Below are 25,418 nucleotides of genomic sequence, written 5' to 3'. Positions count from 1 at the left end.
ACTTTGAAAAAAATAGAGCAACCATTAAAAATTGTATTTGACCCATTGGAATAAAAAATGGATTTTATCTATGACATTCTCTAGGACTTAAAAACCTTTGTGGGTTGCTTTCAGGAGGTGACTGACATTTTTTCTATGATTCACTTTGTTCTCTATCTCTTAATAGATCAGTGTATTTTTCATTTATGATTTCTTGAAATGAAGTATCCAGGTCCTTCCTTCCCTCTCTTTCTTCCTTCTTTCTTTCCTTTCTTCCTTCCTTTCTTTCTTCCTTCCTCTTTCCTTCCCTCCCTCCCTCCTTCTTATAGTTCAGTAATTCCTTAAGTTATATCTCCTTGACCTTTTTTCCCTAGTAATTTTTGACAATGGATACCTAACATTTTCATTTTCTTATATTTTTTTTCAGTCTTTTGATTGTGTTTTGATATTTCTTGCTGAAATCATTTCTTTCCATTTGGATTATTCTGATTTTCATGCATTCTGTGATTTGAATTAAGTTTATCATTTTGTGTCAAAAAATATTTTAGCTGAGTTTAAGTTTTGGATAGACAAGTAATGGAAAACCTTAGAAGGAGGTTGAGAAATAGTAAAGACATTCAAATACTGAGAAAATACCAAAGAAACATTTTTTTTTATTTTCCCAAACATGGAAATATAATTTTCAACATTCACTTTTGCAAAATTTTGTGTTCCAAATTTTTTATCGTTCTCTCCCCCTTCCCCTAGCAGTCTGATATAGGTTAAACACGTGCGATTCTTTTAAACATATTTCCATATTCATCATGCTACACAAGAAAAATCAGATCAAAAGGGGGGGAATATGAAAAAAGGGGGGAGGAAAAGCAAGCAAACAAATAACAACAAAAAGTGAAAATACTGTGCTTTGATCCAAATTCAGTCTCCATAGTTTTATCTCTGGATGCAGATAACACTTTCCATCACAAGTTTATTGGAACTGCCAAAGAAAAGTTTAAAGACAGACATTCTAACCATGACTTGGGCTGAGGAGGTTGAGGAAAGGGGAAGATAGATTCATAGCTTGATCTCACACATATATGCTTGTTGCAGAGAACTTGACTGTGAGAAAATGATACTAAAAATAAATATGCTTGGTGAAGATTCTGAAAATAATAATAATGATAGCTAACATTCTTGTAATATTTTAAAATATTTCTTAATTATTATCTCATTTTATCCTCAAGTAACCCTGGGAGGTAGGTGTTCTGCAGACAGAGATAAAATGATTTGCCTAGGGTTACACAGCTAACAAGTTTCTGAGACCAAAGACTTGAGTTTTGAACTTGAGTTTTCCAAACTCTCAAGTACAGCACTTTATCCATTATACTATGTAGCTGCCTAAAGCCATCAGTTTTCCTCAAAGATACCCTTTGGAATTCTTGAACTTGATGATGGCTCCACTGTTATTTTAAAAAATTCTTCTTATCAGAATCTAAACTCCACAAGGTTGAATCTTGCACAGAAATGGTCACTCGATTGATATTTGTTCAGTAATCAAAGAAAAGAATTTAAATGTTGGGCAAATACAGGGTTTTGTCATTGACATGTAGTACCGGGTTAGGCCTTAACATTGCAAAAATGTATCTTTATAAAGTCTGACACTGCCACACTCTTTCTCAATCATTATCTTTAATTGAGTTATTTAAGTTACAACCAGAATCTTACAAGAAGCACTTCCCCCTCCCCCCAAAAAAAATCCTCAGGAATAGATGCCACAAAGTCCATAGGCTAAAGCTCATAGATTTTATTCACAGACTAGCCTCTCAAGTCCTTGCTCAGAACATAATTATTCTTTCTTTAAATGTGATCCTAACAAGTTTAATTATCCCCTCTCCCACCCTACAGCAAATGAAAAGCAATAAATCAGCACAGGAGAAGGAATAATACAAATAGGATATTGACAATAAGAAGAGATGACAGCTAACTAGTACATAACAAGAAAACCCATTAAAAAGCAATAACTTATAATAAAAAAAAAGAAGAAGAAGAAAGAAAGAAAGAGCTTGGACTCTTAATGACTGATGACATCATGGTTTATAGGCAATGACTGATGTTTATAATAATGACCTTGAATCATCAGGAAAAAGTTAAATCATGTTCAGGGCATTCTGATGAAGAAGTCAAAAGAGCCTGATTGTACTTTAGGAAGTTTCCATTCAAAGCAGTTAAAATTGAAAAGTTCCTTCACTTAAGGATATAAAAAATTAACACAAATTCATAGCTACATAGTGCTGTAAAATTTACAAAGTACTTCTCTTTGCCTCCCCCCCAAAAAAGGATTTTAGCATCATTTTAAAGATGAGTAGGTCCACAGATTACTATTACTATTAAAATGATAGCAAGTTATCACACCAGGACCCAAACCCAGAAAATTAGAAGGTATTCTGACTCCCAGTCCAATCACTTTTCCCATCACATATAGTTCAAAAAATTCAGATGCATGGAATCATTCATTCCTTAAGCATTTTCTCCTGAGCACCAGGTGGTACAATGCTTCCTTTATGGAGTTAGGAAGACCTGAGTTTAAATCCAGCCTCAGACACTTACTGGCTAGCTATAGGACCCTCCCCCCAATTTTTTTTTCCCACTAAATCATGGTTTTACTTGGGTGTCACTTACCTGCTTTCAGTCACTCTCTAATCCATTGCATTGATGCCAAAGTGTTATTTCTACAGCATAGGTTTGATCTTTTTAGATCTGATCAAGAATCTCCAATGGCCTGCCTATGGCCTCTAGGATAAAATATTAAGTCTTTTCTTTAGCATTTAAAACCTCCAATTGTTCCAGTTTATGTTTCAAATTTATTAAGCATTCTTCTTCATGTACACTGTAATCTAGCCACACTAGCCCAAGTACTATTGCATTTCTCATCTCTCCATCTTTCCAAAGGCTGTTCCATGCCTGGAATATACTTCCTCTTCACTTTTGAGAATTCTTTTCCTGTTTCAGAATTTAGCTCCTAGCATCTCTCTCTTGAAACCATGCCTCATTTGCATACCTACTAGTCCCCCAATCACCGACCCAAATTATCACCCTATGTTTATTTGGTATATTATTTATATCTATTTTAGGTGTACAGGTTGTTTCCCCTAATACATTCTAAAGTTTTTGAGAGAAAGGAGAGTTTTGTTTTTATGAACAGTTCTTAATACTTAATAAATGTTTTTACATTGATCAAAACTGAATGAAATTAATGCTTACTTTAATTTTAGGATATTCAATGCTAGAATGTCTGCAAATATCTTTTGTCCTATATAGAGTAAAAAGAAATTTTTCTCCAATAATTTTCTTAAACTATCTTCCTCTCCCAAAAGGGAAGTAAATGAAATATTCATCAGGAATAAAATACTTTGAAATTTGCTGTAAGTTCTAGAAAATGTACAATAGGTGTTTGATCTGTTTTGTGTCAGCATCTTCAGCTGGATTTCTCTTTCTCCCTCCCCCCAACTTCCTTTAGAATAGTTGCTGAACTCTGCACAAACATGGGTGTTTGGGGCATAAGAGTGTGTGTGTGTGTGTGTGTGTGTGTGTGTGTAGTAGACTTAAATACCATAGTTAAAACAAACCAAAACAAGAAAAAATCTCCCATAGTCATCAGCCACATAGCAGATGACATTCATAGAAAGGGATGGAATTTTTTCTTGTGCTCAAACTCTCACATGGCTCCTAAGAAGCACAATCTATCTAGCAGTCTCCTTTCAAGACATAATACTTAGCAGGACTGGGGGACCTTCAAAGCAGGGCCTTTGCCTGGAGATAAACTAGAGGAGTATCTCCTCTCCCCTTGATATAGTTACAGAAGAATTCTACTTCACAAAAAGCAGAAAAAAGTAAAACGGATGATCTGTAGTGAATATTTTTATTTAACTATGTACCATGTGATAGAATACACATAAATGGCATAGAAGCTACAGAATTAATGATTGCTTTAACATGGGCAGACAGAGTAAGGAGGGGGTTTGCTCCTAATGGGAACTTTTCAAGTTATTTCTTGAGGATTTTTACCAGTTTCTAAATATTTTGTATGGCTTCCTTCCACAGCCCAGTAGAGGATTCAGCAGTATATTGTACAGGTCAGCAAATAAACTTCAGACCCCTGACATCAGCCAAGCAGCCTGAATCAATTCATCTGAAAGCCTCAAAGAGCATGGACCTTGGTAAGAGAGGGTGGGGTAACGCTTAGATCAACTTTTTAGCCTTAGTACATTTATCTTTTTGAATTTCCCATTTTGTTTCTTAAAACATACCTTAGGGAGCAAGATCTACTAAAAACAAGAGGAAGGTGTGGTGATATCAACATTTTTTGCCCTCAATTTTATTAGCATATATTGGATTGCCTACTGTCTAGGTGGAGGGGAGTGGGGGGAAGAGAGAAAATTTGGAACATAAGATTTCACAAGAGTGAATGTTGAAAACTACCTTAGAATATATTTTAAAAATAAAAAGCTATTAAAAAAAAAAAAAAAAACCTTTATCCTTACTAGATTGTAAGCTCCTCAAGGATAGAGATTATAGTATTTTTCATCTTTGTATTTTCAGTGACTAGCAGTTGATTGTAAAGAACATATACTAGAATATGGAATGGAATTGAATTAAAAATTAAAATTTATATATATATATATATATATATATATATATATATATATAGCCTCTATTCTCCCATAAGCTGAAATTACTCTTAAACATTTTTAAAGGATTTTTTTTTAAAGGATTAATTTTTTGAAGTAAATTACATTATCATCCTAGGTCTTTTTTTTAGAGAAATTAAACTAAATTCTGAATGTTAGCTCCAGAAAGAACTTTTAGATCATCTAATCCCAAGTCTTTACTTCTTCCAAAGTCATGCAGCTAGATAGCACAAATTAATCTAATCCCTAGGTCCAGTGTGCTCTTTAGAGCATATCACAACTAATGTATTAGCTTAGAAGAAAGATAATATGAGTTTGTTTTTGTGTCTGTGTAAGTATTAAAATTCACGTATCTTAAATTTTATGTATCTTAAAATTCTTGGAATAAGGCCTTCCTATCCTGGGAAATAAGACCTCTTGAATCCAGTGAGAAACAATTGAAAGAATCTTAGTTCTGGAATACCGCGATTTGGGTTTATATCCTACTTGGACATGTATGTAATCTAACCTTACTGGACCTCAATTCAGTTATAAATTTGATGTTATAAGTAGGTGCCTTTGGTCCCCTGATCTTTAAAGGTAGAAGGGGGATGTCTGAGTCAGGAAACCCTGAATCTTGTGTCTTTGGCCCACCATCCTTCACCCCTAATTCACCTGGAGATTACTCTTTTGCCACTGCCCTTGATTCATCTGGAGGTTTCTCCTTAGCCTCAGGTCATGGAATCAATATGTACTCCTTAGCCTTAGGGGATAAAAGATGGGATAAAGCTGTATTCTGTCTCTCAATTCTCAGCTATTTTTCTAATCAGGATCCTAGCCAGCTGAGAATTCTCAGTGTCACAATAAACCCTTTTTTGGGCAACTTAAGTTGAAGACCGGGACTGCAATCTTTCGCAAAACCTGCAACATTGATCTGGGATCCCCCAAACGCTGTTAGAGTGTCTCATCCCTCAACAACCTCATCAAAAAAGGAGGAGGTTGAACTGCATGACTACCAAAGGCCCTGCTAACTTCTTGAGCTTTCATTCTATAATCCCTTTCAGTATCAAACCTTTATAATTTTATTTTCTTTTCTGCTGTTTTCTTCCCATCATCTATTTAGACATCCTGCCAGTCCTTGGGATGCTGCTATTCCACTAGCAAACTTTAATAATTGGTTCAATGACCATTACCCTCATTCCCTTTCTTGCCAGCACTTCTTTATTTCCTGGGTTTCCTACCATATAGCTGAGATTCCAAGAAAGGAAATCAACCATTTTTCTTTTATCTTGTGCCCCAGTTGCCAAAAATAATACACAACCTTTCTTAGTTTTTCTTTCCTAGTCCACTTGGTGGAGAGCTAAATGCAGAGGAATAGTTTGTAACTTCACAATAGTATTGGAAATAAATACTGACTCTCTCCAGGTTAATCAGCTCCATGTTAATTCTAGGAAACTAGGTATATCCTTAAATCTCTCTCCCTTCTTAATTTGTCCCTTCAGGCAGATCTTGCCCTTGATGTTACCTTAGTTCTTCTGATTTAGCTGATTGATTCATTTAGCTTGGTTGTTTGCTGTCCACCTCCCAAAATCTGTCTTGTTAATAACTTTACTTTCTGATGTGCCTAGAGCCTGGGGCATATAATACTCTCTTAGACATTCCCAATCCAATCTAGCTTCAAGGACTAAGGTCTGGTCCCTCCCCTACTCTATAGTTGCAGAACATATGTTCCCAAGTACTGCCTACAAGTATACATTGGCTTATTGAAGAGATTCTTTCCCATGTGGCCCTAGAAGCTCTTTCCACCATGGATTGTGGATCTTACTTTTTTCTTACTCTTTTCCTTTACCTCTCAAGGCTTCATCCCCTGTGAATTCTTTCTTTTACTCACCTATGACCTGACCTCTCAATTCTTGATAGATGTGCCTGAAGCAAATTCCCTAGCTGCATTCTCACAGCTAATTCTACCTTTGATGATTAAATGACCTCTTCTATTTTCTTATTTCTAAGGCCGATGTCATGCCTAAAGTTCTTGGACCTTAGCCTGGAGCTGAAACTTCATTCCCTAAGCCTGGTTCTTTCTGGTCCCACTACTAATATGGTTTCCTTCAGGCCAATGAACTCCTCTTAATTTTAGGGATTTTCCCCAAGCTGAGTTTGGTAATTTTTACTTGTGTGGCAGTGATAGCCTGCCTCTACCATATTGAATTCTGGATGTTCCAAGACATCTAGCTTGTGGGAGCATCTCCTTTAAATAACCATAATTGTGAAAGGTCTGATGTAAGCAACTGAGAGGTATATGTCTAACTTCAAGGATTTCTGGTCAGGTCATCCTCTTAAAAAGATGACATGCAGGGGAGCATTCCATTGAATTCATTATAAGAAGGTTGTTAAAGAAGTGGGCAAATTTAAACTAAATTCTGAATGAAATGTTAATTGCGTTTGGAATGCTAGCAGGCATGGAACTGCAAAGGTTTTGATTTCTTGAGATAACATATTGCATATTTCATTAGTTACAAGAAGAAAACTGAATTGTATGGAATGTAGCTAATGGCTTAATAAATAGTGTTTCTCCATAACCCCATCTATAATTATTCAGACAACATCCAATCATGTTGAAACCAGAGAAATTGATTCTTTTTTCTATAAGCTAACTTGATCATAGGACATTTTCCCTCTAATCATATAGAGTCAGGGTCTGTTGGAGAAACAGCAGGAGACTGCCTTAGATCATACCAGTGATCACAGAAGAACATTTGCAAGGCCAAAGGCCTTTAACAAATAAAGGGTGTAAAGAAGGTCTTTTGTCACTATCCATTAAGTCATTTCTATAAACGGTAAAGAGTATGTCAGACTTACAAAGTATCTTGCAAATTTGTCCTTCAGTCTTTTATCCTCCTCTTGAAGAAGGTCAATGGGTGACGACTATTATTAATTGCTAGTGGAAAATTCTAATTGCATTTTGAGAATCTAAGGAAACAAAGGGACTGATGTAGCCCTCCAAAGATCTTGGAATCAGAAAAAAAATCAATGGAGTCTTTTATAAAGTAAAAAGGAGGACCTCAAGAGAAAACAATGCTGGATATCAGTTATCAAAAATGAAACAAGACCCTCAGCTAATTGAATTACTCCAAGAACCTAAAACGATCTCTTTTCCAATTTTTAGTATTTCTGAATCCATAGAAATTTAGTGATGGAAGCTACCTTAGATATCATCTGGTCCAATTTTCTCACTTTACAATTGTGGTAAAAGGAGTCCAAAGAAATCATCTCCAAGATCATACAAGCATTAAAGCTGGGATTGTGTGTCAGATCTTCTAACCCCAAACTCGGCGATCTGTGGACAGATTGCTTTTGAAGGTCCTCTTCTGTGTGATAAAATAATTCTTACTTTAACAAGCTACTGCTTATTGCATTCTAGAAGTACCATCCTCGGAGGAAATTATTAATACTTATAATACATTTTCTATTTAAGAAAAAAAATCATATAGGTCATAAAGCCATTTTTCCTTAGCATATAAATGCCAAACCAAAAGTGTTGGATAAGGTACACCAGACAACAGCAGCAGTTCATATTCTAAATACTTTTTAAAAACCCAAATGCAGCATACCAATCTTCCAGAAGGCCCAGATATTAATGTTCTAGAAAGCCTTTGGAACCAAGATAGACATATAGCTCCAAATTTAAGTGACTCTAATAGTTCTCATAACCTCATTGTTCTTGTATTTGGCCTTCCTCCTTCTAAGGGGAGTGATCCAATCAAATTTCATAAAAGGTAAGCTCCTTGAAGATTGGACTTAACTTGTATTTTTATTTTCCATAATTCTATCACTTCATAGTTGAGTGAATGACTATATAATAATAGATAATAATAGCATTTATTGACCCAGAGGTAGCACACCAATTGTACTTGTGTAGAAATGGCTTTTTCATTATTTGGCAATGCTGAGCGCTTTCATTTTCCATTCACAAAATGAATAATTATTGCATATATATTTTATTCCTGTGTTTATTTAAACTGATATCTCTGAAATGGTTCTCAATTTAATGGAAGTTCTATTCTTTAAAAATTGAAAATATTCCTCAAAGGGACATTGTAACAATGGTTTTCAAATGATCAGCCAAAAATATTCCATTTATTATGCTATGTTTTAGAAGCTTCACACACACACACATCTATCTTTCTATCTAGCTATCTTGTAAAGAGAGAGTGTGAAAAACTTTATAGATACAGATAAATCTAAAAAGCCTGAATGTCCCTGAAAGTACCTTCCAGTGGTCTTATATTGTTTTTTGACCAACAGCTTAATTAAGATGTTAATTTTGCTTGACTATGAGCCCTCTTTCAGTGGCTATTGTCACTGATTAGTTTTGAATAATTTTGAATGATTCTCTGGGCACAGGAAGGACTCATTTGATAATTTTATAGATAAACAGACCCTTCTATAAATGCTTTGATATACTTTGGCTTGGTTTGGATTTTGTCTTCCTGTTTTTGATTTTGTTTTGGTGTGGACCTGTGATTTTATTGTATGAGAAAATTCTCTTCTACTAATGCATATCAGAAATAGTTCTACAACTTAAAAGTCTTTTTTAAAATAGCTTTTTATTTACAAGATATATGCATGGGTAATTTTTCAGCATTGACAATTGCAAAACTTTTTGTTCCAATTTTTCCCCTCCTCCCAACCCCTCCCCCAGATGTCAGGTTGACCAATGCATGTTAAATATGTTAAAGTATAAGTTAAATACAATATATGTATACATGTCCAAACAGAATCGGATTTTGAAATAGTGTACAATTAGCCTGTGAAGGAAATCAAAAATCCAGGTGGAGAGGAATTGGGAATTCTATGTAATGGTTCACAGTCATCTCCCAGAGTTCTTTTTCTGGGTGTAGCTGGTTCAGTTCATTACTGCTCTATTGGAACTGATTTGGTTCATCTCATTGCTGAGGAGGGCCACATCCATCAGAATTGATCATCATATAGTATTACAACTTAAAGGTCTTTAAAAGTTTCCTGCGACTTCAAAAGATTAAAGCGGCTCACCTTGGACAGTCAGATTGTTCAACCAAGTAATCATGAGACAGAGAAGCCTGTCCTGATTCTGCTCCCTGAACTACCCTTCTAAACAATGTATATATTTGTGATTTATGAAGCATTTGTGATTTCATTAGCACTAGGGTACTCCTTCCACTAACACAAATCACAATCAGATTTAGTAGATCACACTTAGGGAGTTACCTAAAGCACCTAGGGTATTGAGGAATTTGCCTAAGGTCACATACTATGTCTTACTAATAACAAATCCCAGGGTTCTATCCTCCACAACACAAGTGTCCAACACAGGGACTAAGGAGGCTGCAATAGTTTCAGTGCTGAGAACTAGATTAAATTATAAATGGGAAATATCTAACAAAATAAATAAAAAATATGAAATAAAGATAATATTAAATTGTGGTTTTTCTAAGTCAGTCTGCTGTCATAGTTATATTCGTGTGCATGGTTAGGGACTTCTGTTACTGTTTGACACCACTGCTCCACGCCAAGGTACCTACCTCTATTTATAAAATCTCATTAAAATAGTCTTATTCTAGTTTTATTCAGTTTCAAAGTTTACCATTCATCAATAATAATAATAACTGACTTCACATGGCACTTTGACTTTTGTAAAACACATTTATAGAATCTCTCAGTGTCTAGTGGATACTTTCAGTCAGTTTTGATGCTGCTTCATTAATATCAGCCCAGTAATGAGTGAGATGATGTGAACAAAGTGTATTCTGAAATAACTTCTGGTAGCTTTTTCACCCTTGATATCAAGGGGTTTACACTAATATTCATTTGACAGGCTAGGCATTTAGCAGTGTTGACTGTTCAGTGTTGACTAGAAATCCTATTCCCTTTATTATGGACCTTGCTATATTTATTCAAGTAACAGCCTTGCTATATTCAGGCTAGATCACTTTAATTTGTTTCTAATTAGACCTGTGTGGGTGTTGATTTGGAAGCTCTTAGGAGTTGCATAACACAGCTGTCTCTTTGGTCTTTGGCATAGGGGCTTTCCCCAAAGATCTGCCCTTATTGGCAAAGTGCCAGCAAGTTGAATTCAAAGACTTTTTGATGAAGCATAAAATCTTTAATTTCCAGGCTTGGTGTGTTTATGGTCTTGTAATACTTTTTGAGAATTAATCTGAATTTTTCAAGAAATAAGATTTAAATACTTTGGCCCACTTCCTTTATTGCCCTATTTAAAGGTTTAGTTTAAGACTGGTATTCACATCATTTTTTTTTTTTGGAGAAATTTCTTCCCTTTTCAAAGTGATCTCCTCCCTCCCATTTCATGGTTGGAATTCTTGACTAAAGATAAGATGGAGCTGAGAGAAAGCCTTTCTATAACATTCTCCAAGAGTTGTCCCAAAGCATGCAGTCCAGCTGTCCTCCATTTCCATTCAGCACTAAACAAGAGGAAACAAGTTTAAATGGAAAGGTTATAGGTTTAAAATTCTAGGAAGATTCCTGACGATGAACATTGTTAGCATTCTGTATAATGCTGTGATTTTAGAAACAAGGACAGATTTCTGTTCATCTGAAATAGGTGAGCTGTGGTACTGCCTGAAGTCAAAGGAATAAGTTAGAAGAATCCAGCATCCCATGATTTAGCATTTGAGCTTTTTCACTATGTTGTTGAATCAAAATTTAAACACACAATATATAATAGCTGTGACAGAGATTCAGGAACAACACTAAAAAGACACAATGTCATTCTCAAGAAAAAAAAATAACAGGTAAGAGGAGGTGGAAGAATACTTATAATTTTAGACAGACAGAAGCACTCATCAGTAATGAAAAATTGAACTTGACTGGTTAACATGAATAGATAAGTACAGTCTCAGTGTCACTGTCACTTCCTAGGCTTAAACTTGTGACTAGGAAGTGGTAATACAAAAGTATAACTTGTACAAAATAAAAATCTAATGGAACTGATAGGAGGCTAAAACCTATGCCTTCCTATAGAAATTTACAGATCTAAGTAAAATAGCATAAATCATAACAATCAAAAGGAAAATTCTCATTTGTATAGAGCTTTTGGGATGTGCTAAATGCTTTCTTCAAAACAATCTCTTGAGAAGAGAGAATAAAGCTTTGAAGGCAGAGGGGTTTTTTGAGAGGTAAAGATTTAGAAGGAGTGTAGCAGCTTCCTGAATGCATGATTATAGAACAAGTCCAGTTAAGAAATAAGAGTTCCAATTTGGCTAGACTATAAAGTCCCTGAAGAAGACTAAAGTGAAAGTCTAGAAAGATAGGTTGAAGTCAGATATTTGAAGACATTAAAAATAAGCTGACAAGTTTACAAAGGCTTTACAAACTACAGCTCATAGATCAAATCAGACATCCTACTTGTTTTTTGTATAAACTGCAAGCTAAGAACAGTTTTTAATGATAAAAATGTAATTTAAAATTTTAAATAAAAATTTAGCTATAGAAAATAGGTCACCAAAAGGTTTTAAATATTGAACAACATGATTGGACCTATGCATCTTGTTCTAAAGGATTATCTCATGGATAATGAAAACTGTTAGGACATTATAATAATCCATCCTCTATAACAACTCTAAAATTTGTCACAATCTAAGCCTGGATTTATTTTCTTTTTTTTAAATAACTTTTTATTGATGATTTATTTTCTTCTAATACATAGGCCAGAGTGAATAGATGTATCAGAGGGACAGCAGTTTCTTTTTCTTCTAAGAACTAATAAGTGTCTAAGGTCAGATTTCAACTCAGGATATCCTTTTTTGGGATATCTATCTATTTCTGATAAGATTACTACTGACGGAGTTCTCTCTCCTCAAACCTTACATAAGTTAAAATAGTTTTTTTCCCAAAGAGAATAAAAATAAGAGAAGAAGAAAAGAAAAAGAAATATAAGGAATTAGAATAGGCAATGAGGAAACAAAGCTATTCCTATTTGCAGATGATATGATGATATACTTAAATAATCCTAGAAGATCAACTAAAATGTTACTTGAAATAATTAACAGCTTTAACAAAGTTGCAGATTATAAAATAAACTTATATAAATCATCAACATATCAGTTACTCAGGTGAGCTGAAAATAATTCTTCCTCAACAAATTTACTTATCCAGTTGCATACCAATCAAGCTACTCAAAAACTACCAGATAGAACTATAAAAATAATGACAAAATTTATATGGAAGAATAAAATATCAAGAATATCAAGGAAGTATTGAGAAAATGCAAAGCAGATGGCTTAGTGATACCAGATAATCATAGAAACTATCTGGTACTGGCTAAAAAATAGAAAAGAATTTATCAATGGAATAGATTTGGTATACAAGACAGTTGTCAATGATCACCCAATGTTTGGTAAACCCAAAGACCTCAGCTTTTGAGTTAAGAACCCAATATTTGACAAAACTGCTGGGAAAACTGGAAAAGAATAAATCACAATCTAGGTATAGACCAACATCTCCCACTGTATATATTGGGTATGTGATATATACCATAAAGGCTAATTCCATAAGCAAATTAGAAGAGAAAGAACTAGTCTACCTCTCAGACCTATGGGAAGGAAGAAAATTTATGATAAAACAAGACACAGAGAGCATTACAAAATGCAAAATGTATAATTTTGATTATATTAAATTTAAAAAGTTTTGTACAAAGAAAACCAATGCAACCAAGATTTGAAGGAAAAGAAAAATCTGGGAAATAATCTTTATAACAAGTGTCTCTAATAAAGGCCTTATTTTATATGAATACAAACCATTCCTGAATTGATAGTCAAAGGATATTAACGGGCAGTTTTCAAATGAAGAATTCAAAGCTATTGATGGACTTATTTTGATTAGAGAAATGCAAATTAAAACAACTTTGAGATACCACCTCACACCTAACAAATTGGCCAATATGACAAAAAAAGAAAAAAAAATAATAATATAAGTTCCGTGAATAGAATACCAGACCTAGAGTTTGGAAAACTTGAGTTCAAATCTGGCTTCAGATATTTACTTATTGCATGACTTAAGTCACTTAAACTCTCTCTGCCTTCCTTTCTTCTTCTGTAAAATGGGGATAATAACAGCAGTTATCTCCTACAACTGTTTTGAGAATAAATTGTTATATTTATAAAATCTTTTGCAAATCTTATAGCAATATATAAATGCTGGCTACATAAACTATCATTAATTATGGATAAGTGGTGCAGTGTGGTAGAGGAGAGAGCTACCTTAGAGTTCAGAAAATATAGGTTTAGATTTGCCTCTGATATATATATATATATATATATATATATATATATATATATATATATATACACACACACACACACAGAGAGAGAGAGAGAGAGAGAGAGAGAGAGAGAGAGAGAGAGAGAGAGAGAGAGCCTTTTTCACTTTAAGCAAGTCACTTTTTAATACTCCAGAACAGAAGCTATAGAGAAGCCATTTATTAGTATTAATAAGGGGAGTTTCCTCACTGGCAAGTTTTCCAATTCAGTGAAATCTTATGTCTGGTCCACAAAATATTTATTGAACATAAAAAATAATGAAAATAAATGACTTATTTAGTTATTACATTATTGAATTACTAAAATTCAATGAAGGTAAAATTCAAGATATAAAACTTGGTTTTACACTATTGAATTATCTAAACTGGAATAACTTATGAAGAAATAAGAGAAACCATGATCTTTTGTATTAGAAGCAAATAGGTTAATACAAATAAAGTTTCCATTGCCTAAATGGAATAACTCTCTGGGTTTGTGAATCAAGAATGATGTTGATAGATTGGGGGGGGGGGGTTGTTGTTTTTCCCAAACTTGCTGCTTTCTATTTTACTAGCTTCTTTTCTACATCCTCTAAGGAGAATATACATGAGAAGAATGATTTCATGTTTAGTGCTGCTAGCTGTTTATTGGAAAAGAGGACTATTGTATAGAAAATTGACTTTAGTGCTGAATTATAACTTCTTAGATAGAAGTTCTTCACTTGACTGAAAGCTGTAGCTCAAAACCCTGAGGGATATAATAGACAAAGAAAAAAATAAAGTGTACCCTTGAATACAAGGAGGGTTATCCCCCAGACTTAGCCATAATAAGTAAGTAATAAGAAAATATGGCAGTAAATAAAAAAAGCTGTTCCTGTTTTTTAGAATGAGGGATTTTATTTTATTTTTTACATTTTCAACAAATGGAGAGGTGTAATAAGGTTTAAGAGTGGTATAAAACAATTGATATCAGATCCTGCCTCTGCCACATTCTACCTATATAACTGAGCCAGTCATCTAGCTTCTTGATTGTTGTTTGTTGTTCAGTCATTTCAGTTGTATTATATTCTTCACTGGCCCCATTTGGGCTTTTCTTTGCAAAACTATTAAAGCGTTTTACCATAATCCTTTTCAGCTAATTTTATAGATGAGAAAACTGAGGCAAATAGAGTTAAGTGATTTGCCCAGGCTTATACAGTCAGTAAATGTTTGAGTGCAGTTTTGAACTTAGATCTTTCTGACTCCAGACCTGGCCTTCTTTCTATATTGTACCATCTAGCTATCCTAGAGTTACTCATATAGGAAGTATTTGCAGTCAATCCATGTGAAAGTATAGATACTTCAAGCATCTAAAACTCATGGTTACAAGTTTTCCTAAGTCACTGCATTATTCCTACCAACCTGGATCTTATAGTCTTTGCCAGATGCTATTCTATTACATTGTTACCAGATGCATAGAGACCTTGATTTCCCTATGGCTGAAATAAAATCTTGCCCAGAGGAGTACTATACTCTTTAGTATAACTAGAATCAGTAGGAAGTCACTCTATATCTGATCCTTCAGGATCTCATTAACATCTCTACTACTCAGACTAGCGTTCAGGAAATCATATCCATATCTTGAATATCCCTCTCAGGCTGTGTGGAAGCAGATATTTCACATAACTATTTGCTTCTGCTGTAAAATACTTGCCATTATTTGGTAGAAAAAAAGAAATCCTATCCTCTCCCTACCTCTGCTTGCTACCCTCTTCGAGAAACTCAATGAAAGATGTCAAGAACAAATAAAAAAAGTGAATTCTTCCTTTTTAGCTGGTTCTCTTTTTGACTATTTTAACCACTCACTAGACAACTGACCAGCTTTATCCAGTTATACAATAAACATTTATCAAGTGCCTACTGTACGCCAAGCACACTTTTTAAAAGCAACCAGATATATGGCTTCAAGATATCTTCCTCCAACATCCAAGCCATTTCATTCCATCAAATCCATCAAATAGGAACATTTGGGGACATTTTGTTTCCAGGTTGTTTAGGAAGTCTCTTAAAGATTTTATGCTAGTTTTCTGTAAGTTTATGTTAGGATAAAAGTAAAAGATATATTAGTTTTGTGAACTGTGTATCAATCATATACTGTGTACACTTCCGGGAAATTCAGATTCTGGTTCAATATACTCCACAAAAGATAAATTGTGAAATAAATATAACATCTGTAAAAATTTAGAAACCTTTGGTAAATCTGTATAATGAAAGTTCTCTTCAATGCAAAGAGTCTAGGGAACACTATGGATATTTCTAATTTTCTCTGACATCTTGTTCCCACCAAGGTGGAATCTAGGGACTTTATTATCCAATGTTCCCCTAAGGGCAGTCAACAAATCCATTATCACTATATTGAGTATATAACATTTCAGAACAGCTTTTATAACTGAAAGCTGAACTAAGACTTCTGGGACATCCTTTATAAAATGATTTTATTTATGCAATTAAGCATACAAAATGTCCTTACAAGTGAGCTCAGCAGACCATAATCTCTCAGAGACCTGAAGTCATTGGGAAGTATAACACTGTTTCGAGTGAGGACCCAACAAACAAAATATTCAATCTTTGATGCTAATTTTCTTTTCTAAAACTGCTTATCTTTTATTTTCTTCTTTTTTCATCACCAGTTCTCTTCTCTTTGCTCTTCTTCATTGGTATTATGCCATTGTTCATTGGTGTTGCACTGCAGCCTTCTTCAGTTTCTGTTAGTCACTGTGAATTCCCCAACTCTGTCTTACCATTATCCCTAAGGGAACCAAGAACAGTTCTGCATTAGTGTTCCTGCATTTTAGCTGTCTTTCAGTAGCAGGTAATGCTGGCATCTCAGTTCACAAAATCATGGAGTGCCACTAGCTTTTTAGAACCTTTTTTTTTTTTATCTCTCAAAGTTGTTATGAAGACCAAATAATATAACATATATGACACACTTTGCAAACATTAAAGTACTGTGTAAGTGATATCATCACATCATCATCATCATCATCACCATCTTTACACTTATTTAATATTATTATCTAGTATCAATGACCTGCCCACTATACACAGAGTCTTTTCAAGTAGCATTCAGGAGAATGCTCCCTTCTCAAACACCTTGAACAACTTCTGAATTGCTCTGTGGGTCAGTTTACAGTGAGCAATTTATATAGCATTCCCCTAATACCTGAGCAGGGAATTTTCTTTCTAGCTGCCTAAAAGGAAGGCAATTTCTATACTTTTTTTCATTTATCTTTCCATTTCTAGTCCTTCTCTGGGACAACTGGGTTGAGTAATGCAAATCACTTCTTAAAAGTGGTCCATCAAAAAAAAGGGAATAGAGGACAAATTTCCTGATTTTCAAAAAAAAAAAAAAAAAGAAAGAAAGAAAGAAAGAAAAAGAAAATAGAATTTGCCATCTTTTAGATGTACAATTTGGCTGTATTAGAATATATAATTAAAGATATCAGAAAGAGTCAGCTAGCATGGTTATCAAACTAGCCTCATTTTTTTTTTCTTTTTTGCTGAGGCAATTGGAGTTAAGCTATTTGCCCAGTGTCACATAAGCTAGGAAATGTTAAGTGTCTGAGGTCACATTTGAACTCATATCCTCCTGACTTCAGGGCTGGTGCTCTATCCACTGTATCATCTAGCTGCCCCCTTTTTAATTTTTTAAAAGGGTAAATAGATTGGTAAATCAAGGGTGCTATAGAAACAATTTACCTATATTTCTACAAAGCTTTGATAAAGGTTTTCATGTTTTCCTTGTGGAAAAGATATGTGGGCTAGGCAATTGTATAGTTAGATAGATTTGGAAATAAATGGATAGTCATTTGGGGAGAATCATAATTCATGATTCCTTGTCACCTTGGAAAGAACTTTCTAGTAGCATCACTCTTTAATCCTGTGCCATTTCACATCTTTATCAAAGATTTGGATTAAATAATATATGGTATGCTTATCAAATTTGCAAATGTTACAATAAAAGCAAGTAACAAATTTGATGACCAAGTCAGTACTCAAGGAAATCTTGACAAGCTAGAACATTGGGCCAACTTTAACAAGATTAAATGCAATAGAAATAAATGAAAAGTCTCATACAGGTATAAGATGGAGGAGACATCGGTACATTTCATTTTATCTAAAAAGGTGTGGGACTTTCTATTTGATTGAAATCTAAATATGACTCAACATGGATGGTGGCCAAAAATGCTAATGTAATCAAGTTTTATTAATAAATCAATCAATCAGAAAGTAGTTGTTAAATTTTTTTCTGTGCTAATTACTGTAACAGACACTGAAAGTACACAGACAAAACTAAAACAGTCCCTGCCTTTGGGAAGTTTACAATCTTATCTTATTTGTATAAAGAAACATGGTCAAAATTAATTCAAGGTAATTGGGGAGTGGGAGTTACAAGGAGGCTAATAGAGAAATCAGAAAAGCCTCCTTGTAGATAGTCATGCTTACATTTGAGTTTCAAGAAATACTAGAGATCCTGAGAGTCAAAGGTAATAAGGGACAGATTCTAAGTGTGGAGAACTATGGGGAACTATCTATGGAAAGTCATGTATATGTGGTTGATGTATCAGATGTAGAATAGCAAAAAGGCTGGTTTGGCTGAAACAGAATATATGAAAGGAAATAATTAATAAAGAAGATAGAAAAGTAGATTGGAACCATATTATGGATGTCAAACCAAGGAATTGCTATTTGATCCTAGGAAGTCATTGGAGTTTATTGAGTAGGGAAGTGATATAAGATCATATAGAATATGGATTAGAGAATGGGAGAAATTTAAGTCAAGGAAGGCATATTAGTAAATGATTGTAGTAACACAGGAAAAGAAGCTAAGTACCTGAACTAACAAGGTAAATGTATGACAGACATTTTAGTTTAAGGGTTTGTTACATTAATGGGCTTGATCATCTTCTCCATGAAGATGACTCCCAGTCAATAAGGGCCTTGGAACCAAATCTCCCATAGACATTTAAAACTTCACATATCCAAAATAGTACTCATGAGTTTATTAGTTGTCCCACATATAGTCTCTCTTCACCTTTGCTCATTAGATTTCCTAACTTTCCTATAAAACTTAACCAAGCACTATTTCCTTAAAAAAAAAAAAAAAAATGTTTTTTTAAATTAGTATCTTCTCCCTAGCAAAATGGCATAGTAGATAAAGTACAGGGCCTGAAATCAAGAAGATTTGTCATCCTGAGTTTAATACTGAGTTAACACTGAGTCACACTTACTAGCTGTGTGACCCCAGTCCCTTAATCCTGTTTGCTTTGGTCATTGGTAAAGTGATCTGGGGAAGAAAATCACAAACCACTCCAGCATTTTTTGCCAATAAAATTCAAATAGTGTTAGGAAGAGTCAAACACAACTGAACAGCAATAACAACTTCTCCCCATATTACTTTGTATTTGTTTTGTTAAATGCTTAAATATGTTTGAGTCTCTGTAGCTCTGAGAGTCTGCACAGAAATAACAAACCTCTTAAGAGATACAGTGTTCACTATTAGTGAGATGAAGTCTCACTGTTTTATGACCTGGATAAACCATATCTCGAACATCACATTCAATTCTGGGTGCCACATTTTTGGGAATACAATGCAACTTGAGAGTGTGCAGAGGAGGAAAATCAGAATGATGTGCTTCAAAAGCATAGTGTATGGAGATCAGTTAAAAAGTTTAGTATGAAACTCAGCACAGAGAAGACTTGGAGGGGAAAGGGGAAAAAAAGGCAGGATAGTTATATTCAAGTAGCTGATGGGATCTCATGTCAGAAGATGGATTAAATACTAGTTGTACTTGTCCAGAGGACAGGAAAAAAAAAAAAAAAAAAACAAGGGATAGATGTGACCGAGCCTCTAATTTAGATTTAATGTAAGGAAAAGAATAATTATTAAAACAATCCAAGCATGGAATGAGTTGTTTAAAATATAAGTACCTTCTCACTAGAGGACTCCAAGAAAAGATTAGAGATGATCAGTTGTGAAGTACTCTTTCAGATATGAGTTGGACTAAATAGTCCCCAAATTTCCTTCTAACTTGATGTTTTGTGATTCCATCTACAAATTTCCGATAAGAGGATAATCCCAATTCACAATTTAGTTTAACAATCAAAAAGTGTCATTGTAATATTCATCTTCTCCAATTCTTGCTATCTGACCAGTCTATCTTGTTTTCCAGCAATACATGTCCTTGACAATGCCACTTCCATTTCTCACATGCAAGTCATTGTTGTTAATAGCCTACTTTCACCCACCATGTATTTTTCCATTACCCTATCTTGTATTACTTATAATTTTGATTCTTCTGAGATCATAGCTTTCCATGATTTGCAGCCACATAGCTTCCCTGGGAGAATATTAATGTTAAAGAAATAGGATTTTGAAACAGGAATATTGTTAGCTGTCACTGAAGATAGTGAACCATCTCACTCACATCTTTCTATTCAACTGTGGACCCAGCTCATCATCAACCTACAGAAACTATCTAGATACCTTATAAAAATTAAAATTAGTTGATGCAGTCTTTTTGCCAGTATATTGTGGCCATACAGTAAATTATTTTATTTATGTTCTTGAATAAGTCTTATAAGGCTTTCCTTTCTTGTAGTCCATGTAGGGCTATTTCCTTTTTTGAAAAAAAAAGTAGCCAAAGAAGATATTTCATTTAAAAATGAAAACTTCTCTAAAGAAGTTTTTAACTCATTTTTAATTATTATAAAGTGAAAAATGGATGTAAGCAGGACATCTTGGAACTGACTCATTGTGTGGGTATTTTTACCCTATAATCTGTCACAAGAATATTGGCAACATCATCTTTAATTTGTAAAAATATTATCAAAAATACTCATTCTTGGATTAATGGTTTTGTCCAGAATAATAAAATTTGTCATTGATAATCTCTTATACTGAAATCAAAAATATTATAGAGAGGGATAATGTTCTTATTTCTTTTAGACTATTGCTCTCACCCTACAAGGCCCTCTTTTTTGAAATAGTTAACTAGTGAAGAGATTTTATTCTAGCAATCAAAAGTACATTAATCCTTCTTACTCTAGATTTTTTTTTAGTTGACTGACATTCGCAGATGTCTTTGTGTAAAACATTGTGATGGAAGTTTTTTTATATCTTTTCCCAAGATGCTCAAGAAAGCAAGTGAAAGAAAGTACTTTATACATAGTAAGTATTCAATATATACTTGAGTGAATGAATGAACAAAATACCCATGTGTTATTTTACTGTTCAGAGTTGAATCTTTTTTAATCTTTGGCTTCCTTGATTATTCACTTATATACTATTCTGATTTGTCATTATGGCATGGAATTGACCCCAAACTCTCACTGGCAATGTCAGTAAAATAAAAGAATGTTGGTTCTTTATCTGGAAAGGTATCCTAAAAATAATCTGGTCTTACTAGAGTTCATCATCAGATTGGCAAATGGATAATACCACAACTATGCTAAATTACAAAGAGATTGCTCTCTGTGTCAGTGAAGAGAGTACCCAAGATTATGAATTTGTAGATCCTTGAAAAAAGCTTCTTGAAAAAAAAAAAAGAGTCCCAACTGCATGTACGCCCCACTTTTAGTTGACTCAAAGTTTAAATTTACAACAGATGGATTACTGAGTAATTATTTGCATAACAAAAGGAGTCTTCCTTTTCAAAAGGATTCTCTTAAATAGGGTGCTGTCCCTGAAAGTAACTTAACTCACCATCTGAATACTAAAAGAACACTGTTGAAAAAATCTCAATTTCCTTATCTATAAAATAGGAATACTGTTATCTCCTGTCTGTCTCATAAGGTTGTGAGGAAGGCACTTCATACCCATTAAAAAACTACATAAATATCCATTGCTCTTTATGGTGATTCATTAATATATTCAACAAATACAGATATAAAAACATCTACTTTTTGTATCTCATTGTCCTAGTTGCTGCCAAGAATGCATGATATATAGCATTACCCTTCAATTCAAAGAGTTTCTAATCTGGTTCAATAAATAAAGTATATACCCATGATCAATTAAACAGTATTACTAGATTATTGGCATACGAATAGAATAGAAATTAAGAGCTACTGGAGCTCCAAACTTCAAAGATAAGTCTTGAAATTTTGGTTGACTTTGGATAGATAAAGGTAATAAAGGAGAATATTCTCAGCAAGTGACATGATACAGCCTTAAGTTCAGAGGTAAAAATGAGCAAAGGAGACAAATTAAATTACAGTGAAAGTTTTTATTATCTTGATGCATTTAATAGTATTTGGAAAGACAGACTAGAACTAGATTGTGAAATCACTGGAATAGCAAGCTAAGGATTTTGAACTTGAATCTGTCATTAATGAGATGTCACTGAAATATTTTTAACAGAGAAATAATTTGGTGTGGGTAGCTTTCAAAAGATTAAAGTTGTATCCGTGTACATATTCTGTATAGCATCAGTTTGCACAAAGTAAATAAAAACTTTAGAATGAGCATACATCTGATTGAAATCTATCCTATATGTGAGTTCCATCAACAGTCTTTTATTCACAGATGTGGATGTTCTCTCTTGAATGAGTCAACATCCAGCTTTCCAATGCACATCTCATTCTGTAAAACTGTAAAGGGACCCTGCTGTTCTAAGATGCTAATAAAATTCTTTTATGGAAGATGAAGTTATTTAAATGGAAGAAGAAATTGTTCTGAAATGTCCATTTAATTTCATTCTTATTGTCTTTTTGAAACTACATTTGTCAGTAGACTTGAGAGTAACAAAAAATTTCCTTTTCTCATAAAAGAGATTTTCTGGACTGTATTAGATTTTATGTAATCCAGCAGTCTTAAGTTTCTTTTTTAATTGACCTCCCTTTCCATAAATATATTTCTAATAATAACCTCCATATTTATAATGCTTTGTACTTACAAAATGTTCTACATATGTCATTCGACACCTAGTATCATGCCCAGAACATAATGCCTTAACAAATGCTTATTGTATTCAAATAAGTATCCCCTATAACACCATGAAATAGGACAGTATTTATGGATAAGAACATTGAAACTCAGAGAAATTAAATTCTTCATCTAAGATCATTCATTGAGAATTGAACCAAGATGTTTTTTATTCTAAACTCATTTCTCTTTCCACCAGCCTGAATCTTTTCCTTATTTCATACATACTTCACAAAATGAATAAGAGGGTCTTTTAAAAAATATCTTGTTTGTTCTAAAATTTTATGGAATTCTCTCCCATCTCATATCTGCCACTGACTTCCAGTCTCAACTAAAGATCTTCTTTCTTAAAGAAAACTTTCCTAGGACCCTTTAGTCTTAGTGCGTTACTCAGTGTGTGTGTGTGTGTGTGTGTGTGTGTGTGTGTGTGTGTGTGTATGTGTGTGTGTGTGTGTGTGAGAGAGAGAGAGAGAGAGAGAGGGGGGGGGGGGAAGACCTGGATTCCACTTTTAATTCATGTACTTCCTAGATATTAAATTGTGAAGTCATTTGAAGGAATCAATTTTTTTTCAGCCTCAGTTTCCTTACTTGTAAAATAGGCATAACACTAGCCCTACCTCTCAGTGTTGATTTAAGGACTGAATGGCATAGTTAAGACAGCCAGGAAGTGCAATTAAAACATGGGTTTGAAATCAAGAAGATATAAGTTTGAACTCCACAAAAGATACTTAATTGTGTGATCTCAGACAAGCCATTTAACTTTATTGTGCCTTAGTTTACTATCTGTAAATTAAAGATAGTAACTAATAATGGCACCTCCTTCTCACAGTTCTTCTGAGGGGAAAAATAGATATTTTAAAAGTGCTTCGCAAGCCTAGAGATGCTTAAAAAATGATGATGATGATTTTTATTACATATATGTTTATATATTGTGTCTCCTATTAAATTGTGACCTTCTTGAGAGGAAAAATATTTTTTGGCCTTTCTTTGCATCCTTAGAGCTTAGTGTCATGCCTCGCACCAAATAGGAGCTTAATAAATTCTTGCTAACGTAATAGAAAAATTAATCATCTAGATTTGATTAAATTAGGGAGACATTTATCAATAAAAGGTGAATACTTTGACATTTTAGGTTTAGGATCTGAGGATTTTAGTTTCACAGGAGAGTTTGAAGAGATCATTCTTTGGGCCCCTTTCCACATCGATAAAATTAAGGGGTTGGCTTCTAAAGAGCCATGACGCTTTAAAGCCATAATATTCTATTCTAATACTCCAACCACCCCATTTTACAGATGAAGAAAATGGGCCAAATAAAGGATAAGTAGCTTGGTAAGGCTCACACAAGATAGTAGCAGAACCAGGATTCAGACCCAATTTTTTGAAAATTAATTGTTAACTTATCCTGCAGAATACAAATTAGAATATGAATATGTCAAGGTTCAGAAGCTTCTTCATTGGTTAAAATTCTCCAGTGGCAGGAGCCAAATTCACTGAGAAAGGGGATTTAATTGGAAGACACAGAGATGAAATGCATGCTATATAGCCCATTGTGAAGGTGGGTGGCCACAATTTCTATATATCAGAAAGTACTCAGCCCAATTCAAGGAATCTGTCCACAATGTTTGTGAAGCTTTTATTATGTTCAGAGATGTAAACCTTTGTGGTAAGCTATTTCCAGAACATGAACTGCTAAGAAAATAGGTTGTCTTTGTCTGACATCTTATCCCATGATTTGGGACTGCCAACTTTGAAGTTAAATATTCACTTTGGGAAATCAAATACTACTCTGCTTTTGAGGTCAAAGCTCGGAATCTGTTCATAGAAAAATTATATTCCATTTTCATTTCCCAAAAGCTAAGTATATAACTGGCTCCAAAGAACATGCTAATTAATACATCTGTGTACTTCATTAAACACTTGGAAAACTGTCTAAGCAAAGCATACAGTGTTGTCTAGTGGTTAAAGCCAAGGACAGAATTAGGACTCAGGAGCTCAGTTTTCCCAGTTCTTAGTAAGATTGCTCTATAACCTGAGGCAAGTCAATTAATCTCTTTAATTCAGTTTCCCCATCAGTACACTAAATGTAGTAGTTCATTGCATTGATGTTGTGGCTTATATGAAGCCTAATATTGAGCATGAGAGCCAGCTTTCAACATTAGTATCTAACTTCATTTTGCTAAGACTGCAAAGATATTCAAGGCCTGAAAATTAGAAGGCTTATTTGTATAAAATGCAATTAAGAAAGACTTTCAAAGATATAGTGAAAGACATAAGCCTAATGACAAAATATTGCTAAGACCCATTATTAGGACTATGAATATGAGAAGGGCAAAGGCCAACAAATATGACAAAGGAATCTGATGTTCTTAATATGTATTTGGCTCAAATGTTCTAAAAAAAAAAAAAAGTTCATCATAACCAGAAGTCTAAGTAATTATGGCAGAAAAATTAAAGCGGAAATTAAAATAGAGATCACCTAGGAAAGTAGCTAATCAATATTGATAGTTTCATGCAATCTGGTTATAAACAGATC

General features: G+C 33.9%; 1 protein-coding gene across 2 annotated transcripts in view; it reads left to right on the top strand.

Annotated features, from left to right (window-relative positions):
• PARD3B (par-3 family cell polarity regulator beta) overlaps positions 1-25,418 on the top strand; it is a 1,324,210-nt gene that overhangs the window by 852,597 nt on the left and 446,195 nt on the right. For both annotated transcript variants that reach the window (XM_051983714.1, XM_051983713.1), the window contains exon 15: positions 4,060-4,175. In XM_051983714.1, the coding sequence (XP_051839674.1) occupies positions 4,060-4,175 (116 nt within the window). The remainder of the gene's footprint in view (positions 1-4,059; positions 4,176-25,418) is intronic.

Source organism: Antechinus flavipes, chromosome 3, assembly GCF_016432865.1.
Source record: "Antechinus flavipes isolate AdamAnt ecotype Samford, QLD, Australia chromosome 3, AdamAnt_v2, whole genome shotgun sequence".
Taxonomy (NCBI): domain Eukaryota; kingdom Metazoa; phylum Chordata; class Mammalia; order Dasyuromorphia; family Dasyuridae; genus Antechinus; species Antechinus flavipes.
The sequence above is the reverse complement of the archived record's forward strand: the minus strand, read 5'-3'. Positions and strand labels throughout refer to the sequence as shown.